The sequence below is a fragment of the Ostrinia furnacalis genome, unplaced genomic scaffold (assembly GCF_004193835.3).
Source record: "Ostrinia furnacalis isolate ACB-3 unplaced genomic scaffold, ASM419383v2 OfSCF1605, whole genome shotgun sequence".
NCBI lineage: Eukaryota > Metazoa > Arthropoda > Insecta > Lepidoptera > Crambidae > Ostrinia > Ostrinia furnacalis.
This window is the reverse complement of record NW_021131844.1, coordinates 445,742-467,051: the sequence shown is the minus strand read 5'-3', so window position 1 is coordinate 467,051 and position 21,310 is coordinate 445,742. Positions and strand designations below refer to the sequence as shown.

General features: G+C 45.1%; 1 protein-coding gene across 3 annotated transcripts in view; it reads left to right on the top strand.

The window, feature by feature from the left end:
• Positions 1 to 21,310, top strand: part of LOC114353091 (prominin-like protein) — a 68,441-nt gene that overhangs the window by 34,459 nt on the left and 12,672 nt on the right. For all 3 annotated transcript variants that reach the window (XM_028304916.1, XM_028304917.1, XM_028304915.1), the window contains exons 5-16: positions 719 to 883; positions 2,277 to 2,398; positions 5,734 to 5,899; positions 7,233 to 7,399; positions 8,148 to 8,260; positions 8,435 to 8,539; positions 9,186 to 9,327; positions 10,156 to 10,359; positions 11,285 to 11,473; positions 12,558 to 12,692; positions 13,189 to 13,347; positions 15,534 to 15,655. In XM_028304916.1, the coding sequence (XP_028160717.1) occupies positions 719 to 883; positions 2,277 to 2,398; positions 5,734 to 5,899; positions 7,233 to 7,399; positions 8,148 to 8,260; positions 8,435 to 8,539; positions 9,186 to 9,327; positions 10,156 to 10,359; positions 11,285 to 11,473; positions 12,558 to 12,692; positions 13,189 to 13,347; positions 15,534 to 15,655 (1,789 nt within the window). The remainder of the gene's footprint in view (positions 1 to 718; positions 884 to 2,276; positions 2,399 to 5,733; positions 5,900 to 7,232; positions 7,400 to 8,147; positions 8,261 to 8,434; positions 8,540 to 9,185; positions 9,328 to 10,155; positions 10,360 to 11,284; positions 11,474 to 12,557; positions 12,693 to 13,188; positions 13,348 to 15,533; positions 15,656 to 21,310) is intronic.

Here is a 21,310-nt window from a genome sequence, read left to right as displayed (position 1 = left end):
TTAAAAACTACAGAAGGTATCGTAAAACTGGTTACTGATCCTAAAAGTGCTTCACGAGCTCTATCCAACGGTATCAATATTAAGTTACAGAATAAACTGGATCTATCCAAAAATCCAATGTTTCCATCCCCCATACATTTAGTACTACCACAGCCATGGCACTCATCTCTTGATACTTGATACAACACTTTATAGCAAGTAAAGCCTAAAACTAATTTTTTCCTTGAATAATTTTAAATAAAAATGCAATTTACGAGTTTTTTTTAGGTTCATTATTTAATTTTATAAAAATTACACTTAATATTGTGTGGTTGGCATACATTTAGTATGGAAGCTGGAAACATTGAATTTTCAGATACTTCCAGTTTATTCTGTAACCTGTTATTGGTACCGTTTGAAAGAGTTCGTAAAGCACTTTCAGGGTCAGTAACCAGTTTTTCGATATCTTGTATGGTTTAGAAATTATCGAGTGAGATCACTTATCGTTTCCACCCTGTATACGTGGGAGGGCCGCGTCTGACACCGGTGACGGTCGAGAGGCTGAGTGGGCGTTGGGCACGTACGGAGAGCGCCGGCGCTTCGCGCGGAGCCGATGATGGCCGATCGATGTCGATGAAGCCCGAGGACCCGAGAAGCGCCAACAAGGGTCGAATGATTAAGTAGCTAAGAGGTTCTCAATGTATCCACCGATGGTTGACGGTAGCCTTGTGTTCCCCAGGTACAGGCATGACGGTGTCGGTGCAGCTGGGCGAGTTCTCGCGCGCGGTGTCGGTGACGACGCTGAACACCATGGTGCAGCGGCTGGACGGCGTGGCGGCCGACCTGCGCGCCGTGCGCCGCCTCACGCTGCGGCTGCGCGCGCACGCCGACCAGCTCAACTCGGGTGAGCGACCCGCCCGCGTGAAGCAGCAGCAGCTTTAAGCAACGTACTCATCTGGCCGTGTATAGTCTGGTCTGTGAGCACCTGAATTTTGTCCAATGACCCCAAGCTACCCATCCCTATCGCTCGCGCGTAATTATGTTGCTGTCACGACTGTGCGACGGGCACCCGCAGTGAGTGTGCGAGCGCGATAGCAACATAATTACGCGCGAGCGATAGGGATGGGTAGCTTGGGGTCATTGGACGGGATTCTACGTGCTCACGGACCAGGCTTTAGCCGTGTATAGTCTGGTCTGTGAGCACCTGAGCGATAAGGATGGGTAGCTTGGGGTCATTGGACAAAATTCTACGTGCTCACGGACCAGGCTTTAGATGAGTACCCTGCTTAAAGCTGCTGCTGCTTCGCACACTCACTGAGGGCGCCCATCGCACAGTCGTGACAGCAACATAATTACGCGCGAGCGATAGGGATGGGTAGCTTGGGGTCATTGGACGGGATACTACGTGCTCACGGACCAGGCTTAAGCCGTGTATAATCTGGTCTGTGAGCATCTGAGCGACGGGCGCCCGCAGTGAGTGTGCGAGCGCGACAGCAACATAATTACGGGCGAGCGATAAGGATGGGTAGCTTGGGGTCATTGGACAAAATTCTACGTGCTCTCGGACCAGGCTTTAGATGAGTACCCTGCATAAAGCTGCTGCTGCTTCGCACACTCACTGCGGGTGCCAGTCGCACAGTCGCGACAGCAATATTACGCGCGAGCGATAAGGATGGGTAGCTAGGGATCATTGAACAAAATACTACGTGCTCACAGACCGGGCTTTAGCATGTAATGTATCAGATACTGTATCAAGTGAGTACATAGGCACGAGCCCGCTGCGAGCTGCTCGCGCGTGGTTCGCAGGGAGATCGCAGCGACCCGCCGAGTGGTATCACTGCGAGCACAAAGGCGGCTCGCAGTAGGATTCAGGAGCTCGCAGCCAGATATGCGATGACCGTGGACGAGCCGTACTCACTTGAAGGTTGGTTATGTTACATGCTTAGTTATGTGCTAAATGGCAAGTGAGTACCCTGCCTAAGACACTGTAACACGCGAACTCCTTGAGAAGATTCGACGTGACACACTGTTTTGTTTCAATAAGGGTTTTCGCGAACGAAAGATCCGCTTAGATGGCAATACGTAGACGCGAGGTCGAAATGCTGCATGATTGGTTATTTTTGACATGACATTGACAGATATGTCAAAATCCACCAATCACGCAGCATTTGGATATTGGACCACGCGTCTATGTATTGCCATCTGGCGGATTTTTCATTCGCGAAAACCCTCATTGCCTACACCCATGTGCGTCCACTCATCCTCAACGGCTACTAATCCACCATTATTACTACCAGGGCTGCGCAAGGTGAAGGGCCAACTGCTGGCGACGCTGGCGCAGTGCTCGCAGCCGCCGTGCGTGCGCCTGCAGGAGAAGTACAAGCTGGGCCAGCTCGACACCGAGATCCAGTACAACCAGGTACGTGGCTTCCGTGATCCTCCAGTGACAGTTACTCGTTCTTTTTATTGTTTAGTTATTTTTAATTTTTTGGTTATTTAGTTTACGATTAAGTTATGATGGGACTGACATACTATGTAAAAGTCCCTAAATTAATAAATAGAAAATAAAACAGGTACGTATACCACCCCCACCCCCACCCTATGTGCACGCAGCATTACAACCAGCCGGCCTAGGATGCGCGCCACGATGTAATCGAATAAACGATTTTAAACGAAAAATCGATAAAATGCATCGATAAGACAAAATAATGGCGCGCATCCGCGCTACAGGTACAGATACGCGTTCGGTGTAAGGACCGAACGTTTCACAGAGCGGTCATATCTACGTGTGCATTTTGTTAACGTCATTTAGAATTACTTTGATAACTACCGCAGCGACAAGAAGCTTCTGGATGCTCTATTTATGTGCGCTTCTCCTTGCTTAAGCCTAAAAAAATATTTATGAAAGCAAAACTATTTCAAGACAATCAAAAACTCATTTTTCCAAGCCTAGCAAAATGAATTCTCATTTTTATTAAATTAAAAATATTCGTACTAATCTTGTCTTTTGCTTTTTACATCAATTGCATAACTAACTCTGGTCTGTTATTAAATTTCATGCTCACTCGGATAGATGCTTGACAAATACTTCCCAACTGTAAGTATCTTTCTATTCTTAACCCGTACTGTATTTAACTTGAATCTATTATGTCTGTAATAAATTATTTGATTTTGTCTCATTACTTGTAGTATAGATCTTGTCACAAAAACTTTTAGGCCAGTAGAATTAGATTTTAAATCAGAAATAATTCCTACAAAAGATTTTATTGCTTTAATGGCTTCATTGGTTGCCCATTAAACCTAGGAGAGTCTCCTAGGTTTTTGACTTCGACGGAGTTGTGCTTAAGTGGGGGGGCCCCCGAAAGGGGCGCTTTTAGGTTTATATAACCTTCCTCAATTTATGAGCTATTCAATACAAAAATAATTATTTCAATCAAACTAGTAATTCTTGAGATTAGCGCGTTCAAACAAACAAACAAAAAACTCTTTAGCGTTTTAATATGAACTTGTTGTTGTTGATTTTTGGCGTCGAACCTTAGACCAGGCATACGGCTAGGCAACGTAGTCGTGCAGGAGGATACAAGGAAGAGGGGCAGCCACAGTAGGTAACACAAAGTCGTTCAGGTGAGTGCCAGGAAGAGGTGCAGCAACCGCAGTTAAGGAACGGCTGGGACGAACAAGGATAGGCGCATCAAGCTCGTAAGTCTTGATAGGGTTACACTGGTTAAGGCGCTCCTTTTCAAGACTTGGAAGCCTGCGGGTAACGAGCCATTGGACGTGGAGAGCGTCATTAATTATACACATATTTTCTAGTTTGCCGAACATTTGCACGAGAACAGTTTGTCCAAAACATATGAATTTGGTCTTATCTAATGCAGGATTAAATGCCCTTCAACCGTCAGGAAGACCAATTTCGATAGGGTAAGTCCTATACGCGGTATAACCGGAAAACCGAAAAAGCGCCCCTTTCGGGGGCCCCCACCACCTAAGCACAACTCCGTCAAAGTCGAAAACCTAAGAGAGTCTTTATGGGCAACTAATGAAGCCATTAAAGCACTAAAATCTTTACTAGGAATTATTTCCGATTTAATTCATTTTTGTGTTTAATTCTACTGGCCTATTTATACAATTAGTTTGTTTTTTAAATTAATCAATACAAAATAATTATGTCGATACAAATCATTTTCCAGGAAGCAATAGAGATTATTAAGCAAAACTCTTTGCAGAGGGCGCTCCTAGCACAAACAATAAGAAAGCAAAGCATCGAATTTTAACGTAACACTAAATTCATAATTAAAATTATATTAAAAATTACATAACTTCTTAGCTATTTTAAATTTAAATTAAGTATTATTTTTCATATTTGCAATTTTATTCACGACATTTGTAAATCACAACACTTATAATAAAAAAAAACAGTTTGTGCTAGTGCTGCGCCCTAGCGGCAATAATACGACCTCTAGTTGTTGGCGCCACCACGAGCATTACCGTGGCGCCACTTGTGTCCTTCCCACTATTTGAATCAAAGTGATCATTTGAATTTGGAACGCTTCAAGAAAGTCGCAGTTCGAATTTTAAATTCCGCGCCAACTCCCGGCAATGACGCGCGGTCCTACCCCTAATCTTTTTTTATTCTGTTGAGATCTCAAACTGTGTCTGTTTCGCGTCGCGTAAAATTTTGTAAAATGTGAAAATTAAGTGTATATTTTGGTGATTTACTGTTATAATCCGACTTCTAGATCTAGTAGGTCGTTGTGAACGTGAAGGTAAGGCGGGCTTGCTAGGGGATGGGTTTTTGAAATACACGTGAATTCTATGCACGAAGACTTCTGAAGCGTCATGTAAGTGTCTTTTATTTGTTAGCCCAGATAACAATAGTGTTTAGGACACAAAGTAGTACTCTTCATTCGTCTTTTTTTCGCAAACTTTCTTTAATTATTGTAAATACTTATAACTACGTTGTAGAAAACCATCGTGGTTATTCCGCCATTTTTTTTGTGGATGTTCGAGGCATACTATTTTCAACCACATACCCACAAATGTCTTCGTAGGTAAAATACGTTACTTTCTAAAATACTCATAGCATTTACCTACCTACACATTTTATTACAATAAAAAACATAGAACCTCATTTAGTTTTTTTACCTTGTGGTAGTTTGCGATATCGGGCGGTAGTCGAGCCGTTCTTCGTGTAATCTTAGTTTTTTTTTTTTTTTTTTTTTATGCTAGCCAAGGCAGGTATTTGACCGCATCTTAGTTGAAGTTTTATCGGTTTTTTCTTTGTTGTAAATTTCAATTTTTTTTTGATTTTTTGGATACCTCCACTCCTTTAGTAAACGTTTTGAAATCAGCGGGGCTACTCTAACGTAATTTTTTTTTGATGTACCTTTCGCTCTCAGTCATGTCGGCATCTCGTTTCGAGTAGCTTTGCATGACTGGCAAATCTGCCGGACCGGTAAAACTGTCGAAAGGGCTAGTGGCTGTACAATTTATTCACATCATCCCGGATCCGGTATTTTTACCGAGCGTTTTGTCACTGCGATCACAGGCCGCTACCATTCGATCAACATGGAAAGCATTGGGGGAGGCCTATGTTCAGCAGTGGACGTCCTATGGCTGAAATGATGATGATGATGAAGTGCTGGTAAAACCATCGGACCGGAGCAGTGTGAACAGTCTGTCCGGTATCCGGTTTCCGACAAATCTGCTGGTCCGGCATATGGGAACCCGGCCTAACATTTGACGTGTGCGCAGATGCCGGACGTGTCGGAGCTGTTGAACAACGTGACGGCGCTTCTGGACGCGCGGATCCAGGAGGACGTGGCGGACGGCCAGCGCGTGTTCAAGGACATCCAGCGCGCCGTGCGCCGCGAGCTGGAGCAGCACATCCCCGACGTGCAGGCCGAGCTCGCCAGCACCGGTGAGTGCCACGTGGCCGGCCCGCCCCCAGGAGCACGTGGCGGACGGCCAGCGCGTGTTCAAGGACATCCAGCGCGCCGTGCGCCGCGAGCTGGAGCAGCACATCCCCGACGTGCAGGCCGAGCTCGCCAGCACCGGTGAGTGCCACGTGGCCGGCCCGCCCCCAGGAGCACGTGGCGGACGGCCAGCGCGTGTTCAAGGACATCCAGCGCGCCGTGCGCCGCGAGCTGGAGCAGCACATCCCCGACGTGCAGGCCGAGCTCGCCAGCACCGGTGAGTGCCACGTGGCCGGCCCGCCCCCAGGAGCACGTGGCGGACGGCCAGCGCGTGTTCAAGGACATCCAGCGCGCCGTGCGCCGCGAGCTGGAGCAGCACATCCCCGACGTGCAGGCCGAGCTCGCCAGCACCGGTGAGTGCCACGTGGCCGGCCCGCCCCCAGGAGCACGTGGCGGACGGCCAGCGCGTGTTCAAGGACATCCAGCGCGCCGTGCGCCGCGAGCTGGAGCAGCACATCCCCGACGTGCAGGCCGAGCTCGCCAGCACCGGTGAGTGCCACGTGGCCGGCCCGCCCCCAGGAGCACGTGGCGGACGGCCAGCGCGTGTTCAAGGACATCCAGCGCGCCGTGCGCCGCGAGCTGGAGCAGCACATCCCCGACGTGCAGGCCGAGCTCGCCAGCACCGGTGAGTGCCACGTGGCCGGCCCGCCCCCAGGAGCACGTGGCGGACGGCCAGCGCGTGTTCAAGGACATCCAGCGCGCCGTGCGCCGCGAGCTGGAGCAGCACATCCCCGACGTGCAGGCCGAGCTCGCCAGCACCGGTGAGTGCCACGTGGCCGGCCCGCCCCCAGGAGCACGTGGCGGACGGCCAGCGCGTGTTCAAGGACATCCAGCGCGCCGTGCGCCGCGAGCTGGAGCAGCACATCCCCGACGTGCAGGCCGAGCTCGCCAGCACCGGTGAGTGCCACGTGGCCGGCCCGCCTCCAGGAGCACGTGGCGGACGGCCAGCGCGTGTTCAAGGACATCCAGGAGGACCAGCGGACAGTTTGACAACATTACGAGATCATTTGTTATAGTTATAGCTTCCCTTCGAGTGACGTCATATCGCCAGCGGCAAACTTAAAACGAACGGACAGTAGTCTAGGGTGCAGACTCCGAAAGACTGTATGTATTGAAATGCGCTTTGAACTTCGGTTAACTTCCTCGAAGACTTCGTCGCGAGTTGTGTAGTTGAGGCAAGGGTTTAGGCCGCTGAGAGCCAAACCCTGGCACAGAGGAGCCATAAATCAAGGTTGGGTAAAGTTTGACAAAAATTGACATTTCAAAATCATTTTGCAGGTCGTCGTCTCCACGGGGTGGCGGATGAGATCACGTCCCTGGCGGGTAACGCAAGCCTGCGGCTTCAACAGCGCGAGGACGTGGCGGACGAGCTGCAGAAGCTGCACCAGCGCTACGGGCCCTACCGCCGCTACCTCGGGCTCGCCACCGCCACCGCGCTGCTCATGGTATGTTGCAGACGACGCATTAGGCGGTCAAGCCGTGCGGGCAAGTCGCTGTACAGGGTGGAATCTATAAATGATCTCACTCGATTATTTCTAAACTGTACAAGATATCAAAAAACTGGTTACTGATCCTGAAATTGCTTCACGAGCTCTTTTAAACGGTATTCCAGGTTACAGAATTAATTGGATCTATCCGAAAATTCAATGTTTTCAGCTTCTATACTAAATTTATGCCAGCCAATATTAGAAGTGTTAATTTTTTTTTATTATAATAAACACTTAAAATGACCTCGTGAATTGCATTCTTATTTAAAATTATTAATGGAAAACATTGGTTTTAGGCTTTGCTTGCTATAATAATATCAAGACATGAGTGCCATGACTGTGACAGTACTAAATGTATGGAAGCTGGAAACATTGAATTTTCGGATAGATCCAGTTAATTTTGTAACCTATTTTTGGTACATATTAATAGAGCTCGTGAAGCACTTTCAGGATCAGTGACCAGTTTTTTGATATATTGTATAGTTTAGAAATAATCGAGTGAGATCACTTATCGTTTCCACCCTGTATACCACAGAAGAAATAGTTGGCCATAGCGACCTGGCCTTGCGGCCTGCTGCCCTAATGCACCCGCCCGTAACAGACGATACTGTCACTGTGTTACAGTCTTACGTCACTTGTTTGTTTTGTGCGGTCGTAACACGTCGTTTGTTTATTTTGTGCGGTGTCCAACGTTGTTACTCCTCAGATCACGGTGCTACTAGCGCTGGGGCTGACGTGCGGCGTGTGCGGCAAGCGGCCCGACGTGTACGGCGCCAGCGACTGCTGCAACAAGGGCTCCGGCTCCTCCTGCCTGCTGTGGTGAGTGGTCGCGCGCTCCTGTCGTACACGTGCCTGCCGTAGCTATGTTTGTTTCAACCAAAGGTGTCCATTGCTAGACAAAGGCTATCGTAATGATTTCTACAGACTGTTGTGTTGCTCGCATCTCTTTCTTTCTTTCCAATGAGATATGTAACTGTGTTTTTCTGGTAACAGCGGCATGTGCGCCATGTTCCTGGTGGGCGGCTGGTGCGCGGCGGTGCTGGCGGCGTACTTCCTGCTCGGCACCGCGGCCCAGCGCGCCGTCTGCGACCCGCTCACGTGAGTACACTCGGCACCGCGGCCCAGCGCGCCGTCTGCGACCCGCTCACGTGAGTACACTCGGCACCGCGGCCCAGCGCGCCGTCTGCGACCCGCTCACGTGAGTATTATTTAACTTAAACTTTCAAGCGATCAGCTCACATGAGTTCCTCCATAAATTAATCTGTCGTTATGTAATACTATATGAGTCAAAACGGCGGCTTCTCTCCCCACAATAAGTTTGACAGTATTTGACACCACCAATTAATTGACGTGCTTTTATGAACTGTCAAAACGAAACTCCAATAGATTTTGTAAAGCAATACCAGCCTCACTATTTTGCTAACTCAATTAACTTTTTACAAAAGCAACCAAGTCTTAATTTACAGTTGATTAAAAAAAATATTTTTAAGACAAGAATACAATGCGTTTTTTTAAAAGTTTTACTTAAGAATTATTGGTAAATGGTGTCAAATACCCAATTTTAAACTACACACTGCGCAGATGCTGGCAAGACGACGCAACGTTACGACGGACGCTCGAAAGACGTTAGTGTGGGGGGTCCCTGAAGGATTTTTGTTAATTTCTGTTCTATTTCTATTGTACCCATAAGTTGATTGTGTGTCATCAATAGTGCACAGTTTATAATGTTATCTCGTGCCCTTAGCGAGCCGCGCGGCAACCGGCTGTTCGAAGACGTGGACCGGTTCGTGGAGCTGGAGAAAGTACTGTTCAACGAGCGCCGCGAGCCCGGCCTCAACCTCAGTACCGTGCTGCAGGCCTGCCACGCCAACCGCACCATCTACACGGTATGTCTACTTTTATTACCTTTACCAGATCATCGGTCCACTGAGTAAAATCTGTAGGCCTAGGAGGCGCGCCGCGATAAGCTTTTGTCACGCAATTTTTTCGATATTACGCGATAAACCCATACATTTGTCGTCTAAAATCATCGATAAGATGGCGATCGATTTATCACGGCGCGCATCCTAGCCTGGTTGATCGAGATAACTGCGTATTTCGCTGGAATGCGACTCTTCCTCCCACTCACACATAGAGCGTCGATGTGACGTCACATCAGCCAGTGCGCAGTTAATTTGATTGGATTGTAGGTGACCTACATTACATTTTCCGGTCCGTGGTCGCCATTTTTAAACTATCTTACTTCAACGATTATCGGTTCCATATGCTGCGTTCCGTCTATTGCGCCTTTAGTTGGCTATATCGGTTACTCTGGTCTAATATTATTTCAAACTAGCTTTCCGCCCGCGGCTTCGCCCGCGTGGAATTTTGTCTGTCACAGAAAAACAATATCGCGCGCGTATTTGCTCACTGTTTGTTTAGACCTACCCTGGACTACGACAAACATTTTAAAACCAAAATCAGCTCAATCGGCCCAGCCGTTCTCGAGTTTTAATCAGATTAACGAACATTAATTCTATTTTATTTATATAGATTTGTTTTAAGTCTTACTTTGGTATTTATGGATTATATATTCAAACTCAAATTCTTTATTTGCTATAAATTCTCATTTTTATACATTCCAAACCAATAGCAAGTTGCTACAGACGATCAAGTCAAGCATTAAAAGACCATAAACTGGAGCACACAACGCTGACGCACTATCTTCCGCACAGACGCTGCAACTACACCGGCTCTACGACCTGGAAGCACTCGTGGCGGACAGCAAGCGGTCGCTGGCGGCACGCACGGCGCTGCTGCGAGTGGCCGCGCCCGCCGCCGCGCCCGTCACCATCCTCAAGCCCTCCGCCAAGGACAAGCTGCGCCAGCTCGCCGGCACCGGCCTGTCCGACTTCAACTTCGACAAGATACTGCACGCGGTGAGTGTAGACACCTGGAGGCACTAGTAGCGGACAGCAAGCTGCGGGTGGCCGCGCCCGCCGCCGCGCCCGTCACCATCCTCAAGCCCTCCGCCAAGGACAAGCTGCGCCAGCTCGCCGGCACCGGCCTGTCCGACTTCAACTTCGACAAGATACTGCACGCGGTGAGTGTAGACACCTGGAGGCACTAGTAGCGGACAGCAAGCTGCGGGTGGCCGCGCCCGCCGCCGCGCCCGTCACCATCCTCAAGCCCTCCGCCAAGGACAAGCTGCGCCAGCTCGCCGGCACCGGCCTGTCCGACTTCAACTTCGACAAGATACTGCACGCGGTGAGTGTAGACACCTGGAGGCACTAGTAGCGGACAGCAAGCTGCGGGTGGCCGCGCCCGCCGCCGCGCCCGTCACCATCCTCAAGCCCTCCGCCAAGGACAAGCTGCGCCAGCTCGCCGGCACCGGCCTGTCCGACTTCAACTTCGACAAGATACTGCACGCGGTGAGTGGGTGGTGAAACTGACAATGATAGTTGATGTTCAGAAGTGCCAAAATTTAGTCGAAATTGAATAAAAAAAAAATAGATTTTTATTGTGTATATCGGTCGTTTGGTGTAGTGGTTCAGAACGGACTACTATGCCGAGAGGTCCCGGGTTCGATTCCCGGCCGAGCAGAAATTGAAATGATGAATTTTAATTTCTGTGACGCTGGGTGTTTTCTATGTATAATATGTATGTATTTACAAAAAAAAAAGTATTTAAGTATGTTTATATCCGTTGTCTAGTACCCATAGTACAAGCTTTGCTTAGCTTGGGGCTAGCGGCGCAGTTTAAAATGTCCAAGGATATTTTTTTTATTGTCTGTTTCATAAATACCTAAGTGTCAGTTGTTATTTTTATTGAATCGCATCGTAATCGCTGTTGTTGGTTTTGCAGCTGGAGACAAACATGACGTCACTATCGCTGGAGGGGTTGGCGGCTCAACTGAACAGCACAGCATTGGCAGTGGAGGAACGCAGCGGCTACAGTCGCGTGGCGCCCGAACTACGCCGCGCCGCCGCCGCGCTCGCCACCCTGCACCGAGGGATCCTGCTGCCGCTGCTGGCCGACACTGCCGAGCTCAACGTGAGTACACGTGACGTCACAGCTGCGCCGCGCCGCCGCCGCGCTCGCCACCCTGCACCGAGGGATCCTGCTGCCGCTGCTGGCCGACACTGCCGAGCTCAACGTGAGTACACGTGACGTCACAGCTGCGCCGCGCCGCCGCCGCGCTCGCCACCCTGCACCGAGGGATCCTGCTGCCGCTGCTGGCCGACACTGCCGAGCTCAACGTGAGTACACGTGACGTCACAGCTGCGCCGCGCCGCCGCCGCGCTCGCCACCCTGCACCGAGGGATCCTGCTGCCGCTGCTGGCCGACACTGCCGAGCTCAACGTGAGTACACGTGACGTCACAGCTGCGCCGCGCCGCCGCCGCGCTCGCCACCCTGCACCGAGGGATCCTGCTGCCGCTGCTGGCCGACACTGCCGAGCTCAACGTGAGTACACGTGACGTCACAGCTGCGCCGCGCCGCCGCCGCGCTCGCCACCCTGCACCGAGGGATCCTGCTGCCGCTGCTGGCCGACACTGCCGAGCTCAACGTGAGTACACGTGACGTCACAGCTGCGCCGCGCCGCCGCCGCGCTCGCCACCCTGCACCGAGGGATCCTGCTGCCGCTGCTGGCCGACACTGCCGAGCTCAACGTGAGTACACGTGACGTCACAGCTGCGCCGCGCCGCCGCCGATGGCCAAGGATATTAAGAAAGAAAGAAAGATACATTTATTACAATGGACATCACACAAATACAGGCAATTACGTAGACATGACAGTGGCACAAAATAATGGAAGAAGAAAGAATAAAAACAAGAGTAAACTGAGCAGTGCCACCCATTCACCAACAAAGTGACCCACTGCAACGGGACCCCACTCGGCATATGCCGTGACCCACGGTGACGAAGGCCACGACGCTGGTTTTCAGTGTGCCCCATGCCGAGTGAGGGTCACGGACCATTGGTAAATAAATAAAATAGTAAGCTACATAAAATTGTCTAGATAAACATATATAAATAGGAATATTAGTGCACATATAAATACAAAAAGCGGGAAATCGGTAAGGATGATTATTTATTTATTTATATGATTGTTAAAATGTAAATGTGTGTTCGCAGACGACGGCTATGAAGCTACGCGACGGGCTGCGTTTCAACCACACGTCGCTGAAGGAGGCCATCTCCTACCTGCTGTACGAGACCTCGCAGGCTGAGCACTACCTCAACACGCAAGGGCCTGAACTGGTGCAAAATGTATGTATTATAATTTATAATACATTTCTCCTTCTATATATTTAGATAAAAGGTGATCGTTCCCAAACGAAATACCTCTTCAAAATGCCATGATTCCCGTGCGCAAGGTGTGATGCGTAGTGTCGGAATCCCAAATTATTGTCCTAATAAGAAGAAGCAGTTATTCCTGCTCTTCAAGAGAAATAATTATATGTTTCTAAATTGATCTTTTTTATGTTTATTTTTTTAATAAATATTTTTGAACATTTACACTGCGTCATCTAGTCCCAAATTAAGGAAAACTTGTACTATGAGTTCCAGACAGCAGATATAAACATACTTATTTTTTAATTAAATGCTGTATTGATTCTCTTTTCTCCTACAGACGATTGTACAGGTAAGATTGCGGTCAAATACCTGCCTTGTCCTACATAAAAAGACATTGATTTTCTATACCTTACCACGACAATGGCAAGTGGCAACCCCAATGGCTAACATTTGGAACATGTGTTTGCAGATCACTCGTGAGTTCGGCGACGTAGTCTCCACGCTGGTGCAGCAGTACTTGGAGCGACTGCAGGACGCAGCCGAGCACTCGGTGGGGCGCTGCGGGCCGCTGTCCAACGCTTTTAATGCCACGCGCGACGCTGCCTGCCACAAGATTCTCATGCCTTGGGTCAGTAACTACATTTATTTCTTCCTCTACGATTGGCCATCCATAGCCGTAATTAGATGCGTTCTGGGAGCGGATTATTTGACTGGTATTCCGTTGAATAGCAAAGTCAATTACTGGTAGAAGCTCTACATTCTTTCTGACTTTCTGAGTAACCGCATGAAGATTTTTTTGTTTTGTCACCTGTCATCCGCTTTGCACTGGAGGGAAGTCGAATTTTAACTTTGAACTCCTCTTATGTTTACAGTTTTTCTGACTAATTTCGTTGTGAGTCCAATGACAGTTCAACTGTGGTTTAACTTTTACTGGTTGGGTTTTTATTGACGGACAAGCTGTAGATCCTGGCTGTACAGGAGTTGCAGTGGGTGGGATGGACAGGTGGGAATAGCCCCGTTACATGAAGATTTATTTCTAATGCTGTTATTTTTCATTTATTCTAGTGTATTGATAAGAATGAAAAAAAAAGATGGATTGTCCAATACGTCGTTCATACAGTTTTCATAGATTCGACCTCTATAATGGACAACACGCATAAGTTGTAATATTAAGTTAAATTATGACTTAATTTAAAGTTTAGATCACACACATTACACTAGTTTTTATTTCACCTCGATCCATCCAGTATTACCGAAGATAGAGCCTCGAGAAGTTTACGGACATTTTAAAATTTTCAAAACTTTCCAATATTCGCGAGTGACGTCACAACATGATTTTGCAGCCCCCGCACGTTAACCCATTTACCACTTTTTGTCTTTTTCCAACTAAAATAAAATTTTACCTAACTGACAACTGTTGTTAGTTGTCATCGTTCAATCACATTTCAAACTAGGCGCTAAAAAAGTAACCATTATTATGCCACCTATTGCCAATTTTGTGCACTATGAAGCCATTTTTACATTTATGCACTTAAATATAAATTTTCTGGAAAAATAACCAATAAGGTCTCTGTGCTCAATAACGAGTAAATAGTCCAGTTATTTGTGAATTTTACTTGGAAAGTTTTCCGGAATTTTTGAAAATTGGTGAATAAATAGATTTCGCTATGTTCTTTCCGAATTTTGTGACCTCGTTTAATGTACCTGCTAAATTGCGAGTTCTTTTTTCTTTGATCATGGCAGGACACGCTGCCGGGTGTCCTAAATATGCTTCTGAATGAAGTGATTAGTTTTAAGTATGATACATAATAAAATTAGTTACATAAAGTAATATACGATTTACTTATTTTTCAAGACATTTTCCTATTATTATTACTGACGGGATTGCTACCATGTACCTTAGTTTTGAGTTTCCAATATTTCAGCACTGTTGCAAGCGCTATGGTCACGGAGTAACTGAAGAAATTAAAACCAGACGTCGTTCAGATGTGCGTTCAAAAGACCTGAGATTTAAAAAAATCCCACGTTTTGTTTAAACAGTAAGCGAAAAAAAAGTGACTTAAAAATGGAATACAAAATGATAAGGTATGGTAAATGATAAGTCTTTATCAATGAAGAAGCAGAAGTTCAATTTCATGTGTCCTCCATCTAGGCTAGTTTCCATCGTCACTCAAAGTTTGGCTGCGATCTCAAATTTGGGCTTAATTGAGGTATTTTTTGGGTGAGAGGCATAACAACTAATGCCATTTTATATCAAAAATTCATACTTAGAGGTACTCAACCAGGTACAAAGTATTTCCTTGTATGTTAGTCTGCCACTCTTTAGCAAGTCCCGAAATCCCCGCTTCGGCTCCCCTACTAACCATTCTAACCATTGCACACAGATAATATCTTACATGCAGCTTTTCATGTTACTACGTCACATTTTCAAAATCCGCGCGGAAAATTGCTCCTAGCGGAAGAGCGCACTTTGAGCTTGAATATTTCAGTCATTTTTAAAGATATCAAAAAAGTAAAAATACAGTATTCATTCTAATTTTTTGTAGTTTTTTTTGGCATCTTCAACAAAAATTGTGCGCCATGTCCATTGGAGTTTATTATACTCTGATGATTAAAGGATTTTTTTTTATTACAAGCTTTTATTTAATTTAAAATAAACTTTAATATTCTTGTGGAACGCGTGAGTCCACACCATTCGTCTAGCGGCGGTGGGGTTCGAACCCATGTTCCTCAGCTCTCTATTCGACCAGCCCGACACGTATTTTCGACGGCTATTGTTCGTCATTCGACATTATAACGGGTGGTGTATTCCAGAACGGCTACTGGATGTCTCTGGCGTGGTGCGTGGCGCTGCTGGTGCCGCTGATGCTGGCGGGCGCGCGCCTGGCGCGCCTCTACACGCACGTCGACCCCTACCCCGGCCCGCTGCACGAGGCGTGAGTACACCCTATATCACGTCGCACACACACACACACACACACACACACACACACACACACACACACACACACACACACACACACATGTTACATCACTCTACCTACACACATAAACAAGTAGGGTGGGTGCACCAGTCCCACACCAGGAACCAGTAGTACACCATTTCTAATATCACATCAAAATATTAACAATCTGTCGAATTTCCCGCCACTTTTGTTTCGTTTGGTAGCACTGCCGTACTTCTACCAATCATTAGTCATAAATAAAAGCGACAAATACGACTTGGTACGATCTGGTCAACCTTAGGCGCATTGCGACTTTCCACATTGATTGTTAAATAAAAATAAACCTTACAGCTATTAAGAAAAGCTTATTCCAATAAGCTACTTGATTCTATGATAGACAAGGAGTAGTTAATTCTTTTTTTTGCAATGATTGCTGTAATAATTGAGTCACAATATCAAAAATACTTTTAAAATGTCGCTTATTCGGTTTGTTACTGGTACACCCACCCTACTAAAATTTTACATTACCACACGTCTCCAGTAAAAGCCTTTTTAAGCAACGGCATCTTAGCTGAAATACGTGAAATGATGACACAGACAGAAACTGCAAATTAAACTATGCTGTAGCGTGAGATGGATGTGGGAAACCACGCCCACTGTCGTATCCGAATTCTTGGAGATACATACAGAATGTTAAACAAATTACATATAAAAGGATACGTTAGTCAGTATGCGTCAGTATTTTTCAGCTATCTTAAATTTTACAAGGGCCACTCAACGTGTGACAAACTTTATCAATTTAATTTCAAAATAGTTAAAATCTTAAAATACATAACAGTCTAAAACACTTGTTCCATTATATTGTCATAAAGCAAGCATTACCATTTGCACATGGAATCATGAATTATAAGTATAGCCTGACCAGGAACATAAAAACCCTCGCCATGTTGCGGAAAACTAATGGTACTAATTTCTTTTAATGGCAACAGTAACTGAAAACTTCATTGACATGTCACCTTGCATGTCAGTCTATTGTTGTCAAAGTGTAAACAAACTTTATTTTAAATGTTTGCAATTGATTTTGTGAATTAAATTGCTAAAATATTTTTATAGTCGTGAAAGAAAAGTGGTTCACAATGTGTTAATGTATTTGTCGAAGAGAAATACCAAGGGTTCGGACAATATTTTCATTGAATAATGTTTCCGACAAAGGTTGTCAAATTGACTGACATGTTTATCGTATAGTACAGTCCACTATGAAAATTAGCTGTAGTTTGTTTCAACTACCTATTTTAAAGTTTTTTATCACTTTCTAAGTTTTGAAATTTATGGAATTGGGAAAGAAGTACCGAGTTTGAAGCGTTCATGAGCAGACATTGCAGTTGAATATTCAAGTTCTGAATTTGATTATTGATGAATAATAAAATAAATCCTACTAGCTCGATTGATGGTTTCATTTAATTTATTTAAACCAGGTTACCTTTAATAATATTTTTTCGTTAATTTATGAAAATATCAAATTAGCCCGTAATCCTGAATCCTGATACATAAATTTAGCCTATTAATTTAACACAGGTACGACTGTACTCAGTGTTGCACTATCAAATGCAACTGACACGCCTCTATGCCAGGGTTTTTATGTTCCTGGTCAGGCTATAACAACAATATCCACGCTATGAGCACGAATGAAGCAAGTGATTTACCTACACTACACAATCGTACCAAATGTTACCTAATTTCACATGCTGCTGTCATAAAAAAATGATTGAACCTGTCACGTGTCACCGCTGCAGCATTATAATGTCAGTAACTGCACGCGCACAAATGTTTCAGCTTCAATTGTTTTTCTATGGCGCCATGTTGTTGTCGAGTCTCGTTTGGACGTAGCCACAAAATTAAATGACTCACTGCAATCAAGTGTTATCATAAATGTGATTTAATAACACCTCTTCCACATACAATCATTGGAAAAGGACTCGCACCAAAGTCAATCACATTTTTGGCTATGTCCAAACTTATGGACTCTTTTTGTGTATAATGATTCTGTTGTCGCCTCTGCGCTCACAAGCCCTTGTGACCGGAAAGGCGTTGTGTCGGGCTAGGAGATCATTCATTCATCATCGTTTTATTCGAATTGTTTGCAGTTGTGTTGCATGATTGTTATTACAGTTCCATCACTAAACTCATTCCTGTAGTGCGTTTGTATTGGTGATTCGTGGGCGTTGGGGCTGTTAATTAAATGAGGGTTTTCGCGTATGAAAAATCCGCCAAATGGCAATATGTAGACGCAAGGTCCAAATGCTGCATGATTGGTTATTTTTGACATGACATTGACAAATATGTCAAAATCCACCAATCACGCAGCAGTCAGACCCCACATCCACGTCCCGCCATCTAGTGGATCTTTCATACGCGAAAACCCTCATTATCATAATAATCGCTAATTTGCCATTACTAATGGTAGGTTACGTATTCCAGTCAATATTATTTAGCGCTGCTGCTACTGCTTACTGAAGTCTATAAAATAAAGGAATTAATTATGGCTTTTCTAATTTATTTATAAAAAAAATATTAAAATATCATGATAATAAAAATATCATTAAAAATAAAGAGGGGTGGATAAGTATTATTTAGCTTTAATCACTCGACGCATGCGAATCACTAATACCGCTCTGCATTATAACTAGAACAAGTGGAGACTGCAAACAGTTCACTCGTTTCTCTTTCTGTTCCTTGTTTCGTTTCAGTATTTTATTTCGGATTGTTTATTTGTGTGTTAACGTTCAGTTGTCGTTTGATGTGTTGGGTTTGTTGCACCCCATGCCCCGCCTCCCCTCCACCGCCCCTGTTGCCTGAGAGAGTGGGGTTATATCCATATCTACGTAAAGCACTGCCATTTTGAACAAAGTGGCCAGTAACATAATTATTGACACGGTGATCGCCCGATATTATTTTTAAAGCTTGCAATGGATCTAAAAGCTATGAGAATTCAAATAAAAGGTTATAATTACTACAAACTTCATTAGTACTTAATATAAAGATCCGTAAATTTATCTTTCTGAAGCCCGGTCTGTGAGCACGTAGAATTTTGTCCAATGAACCCAAGCTCGCGCGTAATTATATTGCTGTCGCGACTGTGCGACGGGCGCCCGCAGTGAGTGTGCGAGCGCTACAGCAACATAATTACGCGCGAGCGATAAGGATGGGTAGCTTGGGGTCATTGGACAAAATGNTGACCGTCAGCGGGACTCAATATTTAAGCGAACTTTGAATGCCTATAAAATCATAACTACTGGGTATTTTTGAATGAAATAAAAACTAATGTATTTGTAAATGTAAAAGCTTAACTGTAACATAGGTTTCAAGTGATTTTGCATACCTAGTAACATTCTCAATTCGACGTGTTTGCAGACCAGACTATAAATAAGATGAGGACCAATATCTGAAACCTTTATCATTATTGTGATAGTTCAAAGTTCTAGTGGCGTTTCATTTACATGGAGTTTGAAGGTTGCTTGAAATGTTACTTTCTGGGCGTTAGCCACACTCTCTCAGTAAAGGAATGTCGTCTGTAGCGCCTCTGCGATTGGTTACACGTTCGTCTAGTCTCGAGGACAACAATTGAGGTTGAAGAGCCGCTGCGTATACTAATGTTAGTTACTATATTCGGGTTCGAAACAAAAAACACACACACACTTAAAACGAAGTAATTTTGTATTGTGATACATTGAACAAATAAACAAAAATGTTTGTAAATTTTATATTCTATAATACTACTACTATACAGATTGTATATTTACTATAAAATTATGTTACTAATCAACCGAGTGACGGTGATTGGCAAAAATGGATGTACCCCATTTATAATTTAAAATATTTTGAATTCAACTCTATTAACTCAACAAGGAAAGGTTTTATTTATTACTTTTAGTTTTATACTTTGAGAGAGGGTACATAGTTTTATTTCAGTTCGTTTATTTAGTTTTCACTCACCACCATTACGTTATAGGTTTGAAAGAAAAGAGAATTTGTTCCCCGAAAAGTAGTTTTAGGTTCGTTGATGTGTGGTCCGACAGCAAATACATGAGCCAGGTCGCGAGGGCGTTGAAGTCTATTTGTTTGGCAATATAAAATGAATAAATAATTTGATATTCGAAATGCGAATCGAGCAATTATTTCGCATAAAACTTAGTTCCCAAGCTATAGTCTGGTCCGTGAGCACGTAGAATTTTGTCCAATGACCCCAAGCTGCCTATCCTTTTCGCTCGCGCGTAATTATGTTGCTATCGCGCTCGCACACTCACTGCGGGTGCCAGTCGCACAGTCGCGACAGGAAAATAATTACGCGCGAGCGATAAGGATGGGTAGCTTGGGGTCATTGGACAAAATTCTACGTGCTCACGGACCGGGCTTTACCTCTTAAACACTTATTTAACTATGAGGTCTATATTAAAATTGTGGTCAAAGCCAATCGCGAGGCGAGTGTATCAGTTGTGGGCCCATGGTCGCTCGCGCGGGACTGAGCTGGCGTGTTGTTGGCAGCGCGTATGAGCCGATGCGCCGGCGCGGGCGCTGGCGGTGACGCGGCGCGCCGGGTAACGCGTCCGAGCGCGCGCGCGAGCGGTGCGCGCGAGCAGCGGCCGGTAGTTGCCCGCACACCCGGACCTAGTAATAACAGAGCTCGTGTTGCCAGGTCCATTACGAAAATAAACATTCCAAATTGTGGTTTTTACTAGTGATGGGCCAACTCGGGAAAAACAAAACTCGATTTAACCCGAGTTAAAATCCACGTAACACGGGTTGAACTAGAGTTAACTGGGTGGACAAGTGAATGTTTTTTTTTTAATTTTTACCAGCTTATTCCCTCGAGATTCGCAATAACAGTTTTAAAAAAATATATAATTATATTATTTATTTATAATGAATTGGGAGAATCATACTAACTAAACTTAACTAAAGTAAGAAAGAAAATTATTGTTTGAAATAGAATAATTTATTCATGTATTTTTGGATTGAATTTTATTTATAAAAAATATTTATATTTATTATCACTTGGCAATTTTCAAAAATAGAACATGAAACACGAAAATCTACAACAATAACCGGCAGTTTAAAGTTAATTTCAAACCTACATTATATTGTAACACTTGTTTGTTATGAATGGACGAATGAACATAGTCTCATCACTCAAATGATCGGCAAACTTCGCTCCATGTCGGTTCCATTCGGTTTACGATACGAACTGGAGTCAGAGAGAATTCAACTCGAGTGGGTTCGAGTTACGCCCAACTCGAGTTACTTACTCAAGTTGACCATCACTAGTTTTTACACCGGGAAATTGACAATATCTTTTTATCCACGCTATTGGGGCTCTGAATCAGTATTCGGTCCATGCAAATGCCTGAGCAACTTCACTGTTACCAAAATTCGTAGTCTCAGTCGAGACTGTAAATGACACCTTGCAACACTCCTCACAGCTCACTCTGACTCATGAATGCCTGGTATCTTTTGAGTTTCAACATCGAAGCCTACATAAATACAGTGTAGTGTTCATATAGTCATTTATAACGAAATCGCTTTAATTCATTGCCAGACCACTTTGCGTCTTAAGTGTCGATACATAAGGCGCGTATTCCGATGGTGTTG